The following is a 14678-nucleotide window of genomic DNA, read 5'->3' as shown; positions in this document are numbered from 1 at the left end:
CACTTGATCATCGAAATTTTCTTACATTTTTTGAAAGAATCAGGGATCTTCCAATATTTCCGCGAAATTTTTTTAGTTTTTCGTGCCTTTTTCCCAAAGCTTCCATATCTCTTCGATAAAGCAACCAAGCATTATTCACCGCGATGTCTATGAGCTGGCTAAAAATGCAAAGATACCACCTCCTCGATTTGAATGATTTTTTATATAGTGATATAAGCATATCAGACAGATCAACACCGCCCATGTGAGTATTATATTGCCTGACTGTTGATCGTCGTCAACTTTATTATGTTCTTTATTGTACCGTTTTACTTGAAGCACTGGGCTGTGGGAAACGTATGAGCTAGCCAAAGTAACACATTTAGTATCATCACACTTGACTACCGCTATAATATTTTTATTGTCAACTTTGTAGTCAAAACCTCCGCGGCCTTTTTTGAGAAGTGCTTTGTCTGAATCTAGTATACAACCTCTTAGTCTGTTGCTGCGAATAGTGCCAAGACTTACCAATCGTTTCTCTTTCTTCAGGTATTCTATTGGTTCCAAAGGACAGAAAAAGTTGTCGAAATAAACCACACATTCATTTGGATTTAAGATGGTTCTAGACATCTACAATAACTATTTTGGCCCAGAGTCCCAACGATTCCTCATAACTGGAAAATTGTGTAGTTGTAAATGTGCTTGAACCTGTATATACCAAAAAGTCGTAAACAATACCTGACATTCCAATGCGAACAAACATTTTTAGACCCCATTTTTTTGGTTTTTTGGACATATATTGACGTAGGTTACCTGCCTTGGTTCCTTTATATGCTATCATCATTTCGTCAACAGAAAACAATGGCTGATGTTACAAAATCGTTTTAGAGACATAGAAGATCTAAAAATGGACCTACCATCAGAATTACTTCAAAGTTCCTGCAGAGGTTCTCTGGCACCTTTATAAACACCAGCCAGAAGAAGTAAACCTTGAATAAAAATGCAAAATTTCAAGTTAATTTATTTTATAACTGTAATGAAAGTATTTACCAATAAAAGCTTCTAACTCTTCCAGTGATATTTCTTTTACAGTTAACATTTTTTCATTACAAATGAGACCACGTTCTCTGTTAGTTTCCACTAAGAGTAAATTAAGCATTTCATCAGTGAAAAACAATCTCATTGAAGATATAGATTCATCGGTAATTCGTTGAGTGGCATATCTGGTGGGACCTGGCACAGGATTTAGTATATTGATGGATCTAAACAATATACAACGCAATTAGTGAAACCCACAAATTTAGTAAGAAAATATGTGTAGCACTTGAGCCACCACTTACCTTACACGTGACTGAGGTGGTGGATAGTTGTATCAAACTGTCCCATCGCGAGCAGTATATTGTAAATCTTCTTGTTCAGGAACTTCTATTTCATTTTCGGAATTTTCGCTTTCATCTTTGTCATCATCAACCGTAGATACATGATCTTCTTCAGAAAATTCTTCATCTACTAACTCTTCATCACTAGTGACTTCTTCAAGGATTTTTCGTAATTCCTCTTCCGTGAGTCCTCTCCTGGAGCTCATTTTTCAGCAAGCGCTTATTATTCTGTTTTTCACAGATGATTATACACCACACTCTCAACTCTAAACTTCAAGCGATCAACTCTGGTACAACACTAAAGATACTCGACAAACGCTTCCGAAACTAGAACCCACAAAATCTAATCACCCTTCTCAGAAAAATAAACAAAACAAACATCACTTACATTTGGAAACACTTCTGGGTACAGGTGGATCCATAAACAACAGATGTGTTTCTTTCATTTCAAAGAAAACCAAACTGATATTTTAAAACGCAAATACGTTAAATTGTATATAAACCTTATCTTAAGGATATCATGAAACATCACGTCTCAAATTTACGATATATTAAATATATAAACATTTGAATTTTACTACTGGGTCCAGGCGTACCCAGAGACAATACAAAGGTTAATAATATACAGGAAACACGTTTCCACTGGGTATAGCTTTAAAGAGGATTCGGACATGTTAACTTACCGCGTCACTTAAAATTCCATCTGAAATAGCGTAAATAACGATCGGCAAAACATTACCCATATATTTGTAAAAAACTTCAATCAAATGCGTGATTGAACAGTCAGGTGGTACCATGATATTAACATTTTCCTTTAGAATTGGATGTGATAGTTCGACTTCCAGACAAGTACAATTATCCACCAGCGGATCGTTATCGCTCCGTTGTAGATCTGCTTCGGGTATCGTAATCCATGATTTTTCATGAGCCTGGAGTTTTTCCACTATCTCGATTTCTTGATTCAAAGTTAAGCGTATAGCCTTCGAGAGGCCAAACTCAAACGTCACCTTAAATAAAAAATGAGTACGTAAATATTAGGCCACTGAAACAAAACTTTAAAATGTATCTTTTACTGTGGCGCTACAGCTCACTAATTTCTCTTATCCATTGTACAATTAAGGTCAAGTACATATGCGAAATTATTAAAATAATGTCAGAGTTGTTAGGACTCTATCAATAGGGTTAGTTCAAAATAATTAGAAAAGGTAATTAAATGTTATAAAGACAATCGTTGACTTAAGTTTATAAAAACGCTTACTAATATCACTGTTATATACACTCACGGTAGAATCACACGCCGTATGTTTCTCATATGAGCTCGAGTTGTATTTTAACGGATTCGAGGTACTGTATCACATGTACACACGGTACTGTTTCTTTTTTGAGTAATAGTTAAAGTTTAACTAACTTTAGTAAACTAAGTAGTCTGTCTTCTACGGTAACCAAATTAAGAGAGACGAAAAACAACGTCTGTTTTCTACGGGAACCAAAAGGTAAGAGAGCCATTTTTTTCATTGTCCAAAAATGTCTGTGTTTCTCGAGGGTGGGGTAAAGACAAAAGTAGAAACTATTACTAAGGGTTAGCCTAAGCAATGATTTCGAAATTGATGCTGGTAATTATAGGAATGATACAACGACAAATATAATATTTTTTCGCATGTGGAAAATTGACTATCCAGAATATTTTCGTTACTAAAAGAACAAAAGTTCATGATCAGCTACCGAACATAAGGGGTATGTATTGTGTTCCAGGATAGTAAAAATTCAAAAATTCGGATAAAATGACTTATGATAAAATGTACATTTTAGACAAGGCGAAAAGCTCGGTTTCGATCGGAATAATATTCCCATGAAATTTTTTAGCATAATCACTTTCATGAGATACCAGGTTAAAGAGGTCGCCCAGGCGAAAAGTTGTTCAAATTTTTTAAACAATTTTTCTTAAACAAATTTTACGGACAAATTATTTTTGAATTTTTTTGATCCCTCTGAACAAAATAATTCTTTTGTAGTTTTTTTGTAAACTTGATCGTTTTTGAGATAAATAATTACGATTACGATTTTCAACGCTTAAAAACACAAGTAAAAACATTATTTTTGAATTTACTACACTGTGGCGCACCCGGGGGGGGGGGGGGATTGGGGGGTTAAACCACCCCCCTACCCGGGCATATAAAGTAGTAAACAATATATAAAGAATAGTCGGAAAATGTAACTTATCTTTCAAACACAATACAAAAAATCCAAAACGCTGATTGAGTAATTAAATTACCACTTTAAATATGTAGAGCACAATAATTATTGTATAAATAGACAATAATTAATAATATTTTTCATTATATTTAGATATAGATACCTAATATTAGGCTTATGAAAAGGTAGACAGAACGAGTTTGTTGCGAGTAGAATGCGCCTACAGGACTGTATCTGCGGCGGCCTTGTGGACTATGACGGGTTGTGTTCCTCTGCATGCGTTAGCAGTAGAAAAGAGACATCTCTATGGGAGAAGAAAGCATTTGACAACAGTTATAAAAAAAAAGAAAAAAGGGAAAATTAATGGAAAGATGGCAAGAAGAGTAGAACAACAAGGAAGATGTTGCTTAGTGGACAAAGATGCTGATCTCGAGTCTAAGGGACTGGGTAGATTGTCTGTTTTACGGCGTATCTTTTCAGAAAGACAGATACAGATAAATGCCTCTACTGCGAATATTCCGACATTGTTACTCACACAATGCTGGAGTGTAATATATGTACAGTGGAGAGAAACAGAATGTATAAAGAAATAGGTATGAACCCTGTGACTGTAAGAGAGATGATCGTGAATATAACGGGAAATACGGAGGGATGGAATAGTGTTCACAATTACATCCGAGTAGTCATTAAAAAGAAAGAACAAGAAGAGAAACACCAACCGGGCTAACGACAGAGATAAGATCTAATGTCTATTTTAATGGGAATAAGTCGCAATTGAAGGTTAAAATAAGTTTATTGACGTTTGAATTTTTGATCTTTAATCTTGCACTGATGACTAGTTTATACTCCAACAATTAATAGAAAAAAGAATAGCGGTTGGTACAGAAGTACATCCAGCCTTCATCGACCTAGAAAAGGCGTATAATAAAAAGGACTTAAATTGTGGCAAGCTTAACAACAACTCGACATTAGTCCATACCTTTTAGGAATATTCACAGAAGTATACAGGGATAACACTACTTACCTAAAAATCGGATATAGACTATCAGAGCCAATAAAAGTAACAAAAGGACTAAAACAAGGATGCAGTATGTCACCCTTACTGTTTAATTTATATATTGAGGCAGCCCTCCAAAATTGGAAAAACCACTGCCAGGCAATGGAAATCCCCATAGGAAATGACATACTGTTCTTCCTGAACGTTGCGGATGACCAAGTCATCCTAGCTCAATATTCTTATGATCTAGAATTTATAATAAAGCGTCTATAGAGAGAATATTTAAAAAGGGGGTTACAAGTCAGCATGAAGAAAAAAGAATATTTGCTTAATTATCAATTCAGATGCAAGGTTTGAAGTGTTGATAGACGAGGACGTGGAAATCAAAAAAGTGAAAAAAATTAAATATTTAGGTCCACTTATTGCTAAAAACGGCATGGGAGAAACCGAAATTAAACACGAATTACTCAGGGACGTAAAATTGTAGAATGTCTGAACTCCTTATGGTGGGATCATCACATTTCTAAAAGGAACAAAAAAAGAATAGGGCAAACCATGGTTGAATCAGTTCTTTGTTATGGCTCTGAAGTATGGACAATTAATGCAGACCTGAAGAGAAGATTGTTGGCAGTTGAAATGGATTATTTGAGAACAAGTGCTAGAACATCAAGGCAGGAAAGGAAGACCAACGAATCTATAAGAAATAACATGAATGCTACAGAAACGGTCATTGACAGAATAGAAAGAAGAGATTCAAAATTGTTTGGACATCTATTGAGAATGCCTGACGAACGTTGGTCCCAAAAACTTCACAAATGGAAGCCCCCTGGAAGAAAAAAAAAGAGGTAGACCTCGACGCTCATGAAATGAAGGAATGTATTGTATTTACAAGTTGGATTAATGTCAAACGTCAATAACCTTATTTTAACCTTCAATTGTGGCGTATTCCCATTAAAATAGTAATTACTTTAAAATGCTACAAGAAAATAGCTTCAGAACAATAGATAAGATCTAGATAAGAGAAGGGAGTGTTCCAAAAATGACGTCAGCCTTACAGTGGCCACCCCACTTTCGGAGTACGGTACGTGCGACAGTCAACTGCGCACAAGTAAGAGAGGGTGGTTTTAGTTGGTAGGCAGGATAATAGATACCTGAATCTTTGGCACTGCTATCTTTAGTAATTTAAATTAAACTAAAACCAAAATTTTAGGGACTCAAAATGGAGGTAGCATAAAAAAATTTCAAACCCCCCCCCCCTAAGACAAATTCTGTGTGCGCCACTGTTACTACAAACCTAAATTTAAGTTAAAACCTTGTTCTATCATTTCCCGATAAGTATTTTGGGCCCATTTCATTTTAAAACATTGTCTTTTAATAGTTCATGAAGCGCTTATGACAGGAAGGGCGCTCATGCTGTGGCGAGTATAAGAGAGAGACACAAGATCTGGGGCACAAGTTTTTGCTAGTCTAACTTCTCATTGTACAAATGAGCGCCCGCTTTTGTAAAAACAATGGTTTAATAGTTATTTATGCACCAAGGGTGTTATTAAGATGATAACGCTTCAATTAGACGCTTCAAAACGTATTATCAGAGAACGATCAGTAATCAGGATTATATTATAAATTTGCTACAAAACTCAGCAAATTTGGAGGTTAAACATATGCCAAATACAAACAAATAAAGCGGTATTACCAGTCATCCTCCAAATTCCGCCGTTAAAGTAGATGGAAATAAATCAAGAGTATACAATAGACATGTGAAAATATAACAATTACAAATCAGCAATTCCCAAGCGCATTAATACAGGCACAGCAAAGTTTGAAAATGAATGATATCCACAGTCTTCGTCAAAATGTCAACCAAACTCGGTCGTATGTAAAAGTTGTGGGTAATAACAGCGAGAGTGAGGAGCTAGCATCAAAAGACAAGGTGAGGATTTATGCTGCAAAGTAGAAACAATCTTATAGTACAAAAAAATCGGAAACATACCTAAGAATTTCCCCGGACATGAGTTATCGTGCACTTTGTAAGAGAACAAGGTGAATCGATCCAATTCCTTCAGAATTACGTCAGATGCAGAATTTAAAGATATTCTATTTGAAAAGTTGTTGGGATTTTGCTCTGTTAATTTTTTAGAAATAATAATAATTGAAGATTTCAGCATTCAAAAAAGCTTTAAATAAACTAAACAATTTCAGTGATCTAAGTTCTACTTTTGACTTAACCATAATAAAAAATATTAGCGAATTTAATAGAATCACAACTAGATCAGCAACTTGTTTAGATAACATCTTAACAAACATAAGCACTGAGATAGTTGGTTGTGGAATTGTGGAACTATGTATTTCAGATCATCTTTCTTAATTTCTCCACTTAAAAACAAAAAGTGCTAATACATACAAAAGACATATAACAAGTATGGCAACATAATGTTAAAACAGTTAAAAGCTTGTTTTGAAACATGCTGTTTCAAAACATCAACAGAATTAGCTCAATTTATTACCGAAATGTATGTAAAGTTAACTGAAATTAATTTTTCGATAAAAAATCACAAACTAATAGTAAAGCTCCTATTTCTTGGTTTGATGATGAATTAAAAGTAATACTACTAAACCCACTATTGCTAATGTACTATGAGTTCGTGTTTTTTTATCGGAAAATTAATTTCAGTTAACTTTAAAAACATAACTTTACATATAAATTTATTCTTGAAAAAGTCAATGCATTGAAGTATACTCCAATTAAAAGAAAGCTTCGAAGATCAACTAAGACTTTTTGTATTATAAAACTAAATGTTTTATCTGTAACTGTAAAAGTTATTGTAAAAAACTTTGCAAATAGAATGTCTGGATTGGTTTGTTCAGCTGTATGTGAAAGTTATTAAACAGGTAATTGTGCAAATTATAAAAAGGAAGATACCAAACTTTCTGACGATAAAGATGATACAAGTACATCAGATGATACTTGATAAGTACCAAGAAATTCAAAATATTGACTTTGTAAATAATTCCATTGAAAATCTGGTGGACTCAGAAGCTAGTTTTACATCAGATGAAGAAGAAGATCTTGATTGTAAAAAATAATTTTATTTTTGATAAATAGATGATCATTAATTGCACATTTTATAATTTTATTTTCTCATATTCATTTTATTACAAACCTTTTTTTAAATCCTTTCTGAATTGATAAAATAAATAAACTAAATTATGTATGATATATAGTATGTAGGTATATATATATGGAAAAGATATTTTTTAATATTATATAAATAACTTAATTATTAACATAAAAAAATGTAATAAATACTCAAAAGCTGCTTAAAAAATTTTAAAAATTTTTAATGCCAAAAATAATTGTTTTTTATTTGTTTATATATTTAATGTTTATCAATTTTTTAAGGTAATGTCATGCCAGTTGTTTTCTAAAAAACATTTTTTTTTTTCATTATTTTACGAAATACAGCCCAATATATGAAAAAATAAAGTACCTTCAATTTGAAAAATTTTTGCAAAACGGAGGTACTTTATGATTGTAAACTTTTTTTTAATAATAAACACTGTCAGCTATCTATTCCCAAATTTCCATTTGTTTGGGTTTTGGCAAAATTTTGTATTAATTGGTAGGGCTAATTGTGCTTTTAGAAACTGTATATTAGGTTTTTTTCGTGCTTCTAGTGTTTTTTATCAATAAATCTTTTAATGTATCCTAGACTTTTTGTAGGCATTGTATAAAAAAATTCTCTTTTAAAAACAAAATAATCTAACTGAAGCTGAAATATCAACCACAGTAATAAAATTTATTTAAATCAAATTTTGGTTGTTTATGATTTTATGTCGGTTGATTGGTTTGGTGTATTAATTTCAAATAAGAGTTAACGTTGACCTTAAGAAGTGAATCAAGTTCAACTAATCAATGTAAAGACATAAATTTTCAATAACAGAAAAATTATATGTTATAAGATATGCAATGAATCATATTTTGTATCTTAGAATGCATACTAATAAAATAATTATTCATACATTTTCTATTCCACGATTATTTTCAACTTAATGATGGGAAATATATATATAAATATATATATTTATATATATATATATATATATATATATATATATAAATATATATATATATATATATAAATATATATATATATATATATATAAATATATATATATATATATATATATATATATATATATATTATGGGATGTAATGGGATAGTGAAGCGCAACATATAGCCACTCCTATTCAAATGTCAACCTCACCTGCTCGTATGATGATCTAGATCATGGTCTTCTGGTACATCCTGCTAGATAACTAACGAGGCTCTGGCGTCCGAGTGTTTGCCTGGATAAGCAATCCACCATTTACTGGCCAACGGCTTAGGGCGGATGAGCTAGTAAGTGGAAGGACACTCTGTTGTCCTGAGACTGAGAAATTGGTCTCGAAGGCGGATGAACCAAGAAAGTGGTCAACGGCATCAGAATGCAGAAGGCAACGAGAAACCACTGCATTAAAGGTCCGTGATAACATCTCTAGTATCAATTATAATGGCCAGCACTATTTGCGCAAGAGACATTATTGATTATGGTAATCGGAGACCGACAGGGGATGACATCCATCAGAACGCAAGGCCTCCTCGGTCGTCAACATGCGAAACCCTTGCACAAAAAACCAAAAAAAAATACTCAACCCTCTCAGACAAAAATAGCTACCTGGAATGTAAGAAGTATGTATCAGCCTGGAAAATTACATAATGTTATTAAAGAGAAAGAGAGGTAAATATAGATATACTTGGGGTTAGCGATGTACAATGGTCAGGAAATTGACAGATATCAATAAATAACCACAATATTTATTACACTGGAGGAGACAAAACTGATCATCTATATGGAGTAGCTTTCATCATGAGCAACACTATTAGAAAATCAGTGCTAGGTGTGATTCAAATCTCAGAAAGAATAATAATGCTAAAAATTCAAGCACGGAACTGTAATATTAATATGATTCAAGTCTATGCTCCCACAGCTGATAAAACCGAAGATGAGATCGAAAAGTTTTATTTAGAATTGCACAATATAAACAAGTAACAAAATCTAGAGATATTACTTACATTTTAGGAGACTTTAATGCAAAAATTGGAGTAGGTACAGTTGAAAATATAGTTGGACAGTTCGGATTAGGAACTAGAAACGAGAGAGGAGAAAGGCTCATAGAATTCTGCCAAGAAAAGACTATGGTAATTGCCAATACTTGGTTTCAGCTTCCTAAGAGAAGACTATATACATGGACGTCTCCTAGACATACAGAAAACCACATTGTCAGAAACCGGATAGACTTTATACTCGTAAATAGCAGATATAAAAACTCTATAACCTCAGTTAAAACTTATCCTGGAGCAGATGTTAACTCAGACCAAAATTCGTTATTTGCTGACGTGAAAATAAAATTAAAAAGAATCGAACTTAAAAAACAACAACCAACAATTAATGTAAGAATGCTAAAAAACGAAGAGATAAAAAACAAATTAAAAAATAATGTGAATGTTAATACGCAAAAAACACTAACTGACCACAAACAAATTATGGATGTAAATAAAAAGTGGTATAATATAAAAAACACATTACTGAAACCAGCTTAAGAAAGTTTGATACAACATAGGTCAGAGGCTAAAAAACAGTGGATGACAGAAGAAATACTATTACAGATGGAAGAAAGAAGGAAATATAAAGGAAAAGATCTACAGAAGTATAAAGAAATACAATAAAATAATTAAGGAAAAAATCAAAACAGCTAAGGAAATCTATTTGATGAAACAATGTAAAGAGATAGAAGAACTAGAAACAAAATATGATATGAGAAATATGCACAAAAAATAAGGGAAGTGACTGGAATGGGTCGAAATAGACAGCACATAAAAGACAAAAAAGGAGTACTACTAATAGATTTACCAGAGAAATTAAGACGATGGGAGGAGTACGTTAGAGAACTTTTCCAAGATGAAAGAGGTGAAATGCAGAAAATACAAGAATTAAATCCTTGGGAGAGACAGGAGCTCACGATAGATGAAATCAAATATGCTATCAAAAACTCTAAAGACAATAAGGCAGCTGGATTAGACGAAATACCAGTAGAACTGTTAAAACTAGTGGAAGAGGATAACCTGGAAGTATTTTTAGATTTATTCAACACGGTGTACCATACGGGAATAATACCACAAGAGTGGCTGAAGTCAGCATTTATAACCATCCCTAAAAAAAACAGTAAAAGAGTGCTCTCATTATCGAACACTGAGCCTCATGAGTAATACTTTAAAAGTACTGCTAAAAGTAATACATAAGAGAATATACGAAAGGCTAGAGGAGGATATTAGCAAGACGTAGTTCGGGTTCCGAAATGGAATGGGTACTCAAGAAGGACTATTTGCCATCAACATATTGATTCAGCGATGTCGGTATGTAAACGTTGATCTACACTTGTGCTTTGTTGACTACGAAAAAGCTTTCGATAAACTAAGACATGAAAAACTAATATCAATTTACAAATAAAGAAGTACTGGAGAGGGTCGGTAAAGTAACAGAACTAATCACCACTATACAAAAATATGAAATTTTGAGACTCATAATACAGGGAAAGATTCAAGGAAGAAGATCTGTTAGTCGAAGTCAGAACTCATGGTTGAAGAATCTACGCGATTGGTATGAATGCAGATCGATTGATTTGTTTAGAGCAGCAAGTTCAAAAATAAAAATTGCCATTATGATTGCCAACCTCCATAGGGAGACGGCACTCTAAGAAGAAGATATATATTATAAGCAGCAATAAGAAGAGGTAGACTTAAAGGTACAAAAAGACAAGGAGAAGAGTATTCATTTGAGAATCGAAAAACTTAACGAGGATATGAAATCAAATTCTTCAAATCCATTGTCAGACCTACAATAACATATGGATGCAAAACATGGACGATGACCATAGCTAATGAAGAAAAACTTCTTCGAGGGAAACAATAAATATTTAGTTTAATTAACACTCGAACTTACTCTGTAAAAATGTAAATTAAAATTGCCAATATCCACAAACTGGACTAAATATGAATTACCTATAGACTGAAACATGTTGAGACATTGGACTGAACATAAACTTGGGGTGTATCATCCGCTTACTACTAACCAATTAATGATTCGCTTGCAATACTGTATGCTATAAACCCGCCCAATTTTTCTCTCAAGCAAATTGCCTATCGATAGTAAAAACATCTATACCTCCACTTTTAACTATTTTGGGTGTTATCGTGATGCTTTTTTGGGACCCTGTACTATTTACTAGTTTTTATGTAGGTATTACATTAATTAGGCAAGTACTTGAAGTTGTTTTCGAGAATTAAATTTACAATAATCGAGCAGAGGAATACAAATAAATTAAGTTTGGAAAAGTTTCCTCTCATTTTAATTTGCTTTGATTAATTTCCGTAATTAAGCTAAAATAAGTGATTAAAAGTAACTATTTTCATACAAAAAAGTAAAGATCTGATAAAAATCTTTCGGTCACAGTTCTTGGTTTGACAGATATTTTTGTTCAGACTTAGTTTTTTCTGAACCAAAATTTTCGAGGATTTATTCTGAAAATAAAATCTTGTAAAAAATGTTTAAAACGAATCAATGATGATCAAATTGAAAAAGCTCTTAGAAGTGATAGATGCCGTGTTATTTTCCACTTGTGCTTTCCAAGACTGTGTACTTTCTCTCAAAAAATACTTTTTTTATCTTACAAGTTCATTCGACGAAAAGAGCAAATCAAGTCCTTAACGGAGGAGCTAGACACAGCTAAGCAACAGCAGCACCAGTGTGTCGGTGGTACAACTAATGTGGAAACATTATTGCCTGAAATTGAGAGTCGCGCTGAACGTGCTAATAATTTGATGGTTTATGGCATCCCGGATCAGCAAGTAGCATCATTCGAGAAAGAATAAATGCCGATAACAGCGCATCTTCCACAGTATTGGCCTTTAACAAAACGATGTGGCGAAGATATTACGAGTGGGGCAGACATCTGAAAGCAAAAACGGGCCAATAAAAGTTGTGACCAAGCACTGCGATTTGTGTTGCACAATTTGCAGAGTGCAGAGTTGTGCACGATTTTGTATCGGAACGGAAATTGCTTTTATGTATCCCCAAACACAATAATCGCAAGTATTCAAATCCGGCGACCTTGCTGGCCAAGCAACTGGACCGCCTCTTCCAATACAGTGGTCTTCGTAGGTATTATGAAGAAAGGACCGTACATTCCTGTATAAGGGCGGACAGCCGTCATGTAAAAACCATAAGGTTTACCGAATATTTAAAGGCACCATATAACAAATGAGGTAAAACATTTTGCAGGCCATATAAGTCATCAGCACCATTTAAACGAGCAGGTAATTCCACAGATTAAGTAGATAATTTTAAGTAGATAATCGTCAACTACTCCTATCCAGACGTAAAAAACGAAAAATTTTCAAATCGATTTTTCTAGAAAACGGTGTATCCTACCGACTTAAAGTAAGAGTACTCTTTATTACTAAAATACCTAAAAATTTCATAATCTAGTATCACGAATGCATAAAAGTTAAAGACAAAAATGTTATAAAATTTAAACAGTTGATTCAATATTGTTTTTAATTGGACAGCATGTATAATCGAGAGTAGTGAATCGATGTGAAGAACCGCTATTTCGTGACGCTACCCGTAACGCCTTCTTGTGGCGCTAGTTTCGTCTCAGCCTTTTACTATAGACAAAAAGTAATACAACACCAGTATAAAAGACCCTTAAAACAGATAAAGAAAATATTGCGACATGAAATTAGACTTTTAGCTGGAATAAAAAGATGTGAAAGCCAACTTAAAACATGTACGTGATGACCTAGCTTCATATAAAGAAGAACTGGGTCAAATCAAGACAAAAATAACAAATACGAAGAATAAATGGACCGCAGAAAAGCATGAGTTGATAAATTAGATACTGGAAATAATGAGGACAGTCAAGAAAATGGATAGAGATAAGATATGCAATAACGTAACGATAACGGGAAGAATGTTAAAAACAGAAGCCAAGTTCAAGTAAGAAATAAAACGAAAATATTAAAAGATCTAAGAGATATTGTCTTCTTCGTCTTCTTCCTCTTTATAAGCAATTTTGCTTGTTCATTGGCAAATTAATACATCTACGGAAGGTTGTCACTCCATGACAATGGAGTGACAACCTATTGTGGTTATGCTATTCTTTTTTTCTATTTTGTGTCCATTCATTTATACACTGGACGTTACATTTTCTTCTGATGTCTTCACTTCTCTTTCGATCTCTTAGCGTATTTCCTGTAATTCTTCTCAGTACTCTCATCTCTGCCGTTTCTAGTAGCCGTTGTGTTGTGGCTGTGTCGAGTCTTGTTTCTGAGGCATATGTCATTATTGATCTTACACTGGCTTTATAAATAGAGATATTGTAAAATAGGGAATGAAAATTGGTGCCGAAGTAAAGGTAAAATGCCAGAAGCTATAGTATATTTGAAGAATAAGCTGGAGTAAATTCTCAGAATACTCATCTTTAAACCTTTAAATACATAGGCGTGCACATCTTCTAACTAAAACGTAATCTTAAAAGAAAAGTTTGCGTTAAATTTATTTGGATATTTAGAACAAAGAAATTAATCCAATCCAATACTGGTTTAAAATAAAAAGATACACATAAAAAGAATAAAAATTCTATTATTTGTGAAACATACAGTTAATATAAAATACAATAAATTATACTGAAACGTAAAATAAAAACTGTAAGTTTTTTTTATATTCCTATTAATAAATAATAATATTCTTAATAATAATAATATTGGAAATAAGAATGAAAATTATATTAGCAATAAAAAATAAACAAAAATTAACAATGAAGTTTACGGTAATTAGTTCAAATGTAAAATAAACTTCTGACCTACAGTTTAAAGTTAAGCTTCCTCATATTCTGTTTCAGACGAAGTGTTATCTGATCCGGGATGAATTATTATAGGTTCTATACTGCTATCCATTATATTGATCAAACTCCCACATATTTTTCTCAATATTTATAACGTGATTAATACATTTTTGCCAATGTTCAGTCG

At 33.0% G+C, this 14678-nt stretch overlaps 1 protein-coding gene across 1 annotated transcript in view; it reads right to left on the bottom strand.

Annotated features, from left to right (window-relative positions):
* The window catches only part of LOC140452251 (dual serine/threonine and tyrosine protein kinase-like), a 115726-nt gene that overhangs the window by 41839 nt on the left and 59209 nt on the right, over positions 1–14678 (bottom strand). Inside the window, exon 3 of the mRNA XM_072546390.1 lies at positions 2042–2365. Coding sequence (XP_072402491.1) covers positions 2042–2365 — 324 coding nt within the window. The remainder of the gene's footprint in view (positions 1–2041; positions 2366–14678) is intronic.

This window comes from Diabrotica undecimpunctata, chromosome 10, assembly GCF_040954645.1.
Source record: "Diabrotica undecimpunctata isolate CICGRU chromosome 10, icDiaUnde3, whole genome shotgun sequence".
Lineage (NCBI taxonomy): Eukaryota > Metazoa > Arthropoda > Insecta > Coleoptera > Chrysomelidae > Diabrotica > Diabrotica undecimpunctata.
The sequence above is the reverse complement of the archived record's forward strand: the minus strand, read 5'-3'. Positions and strand labels throughout refer to the sequence as shown.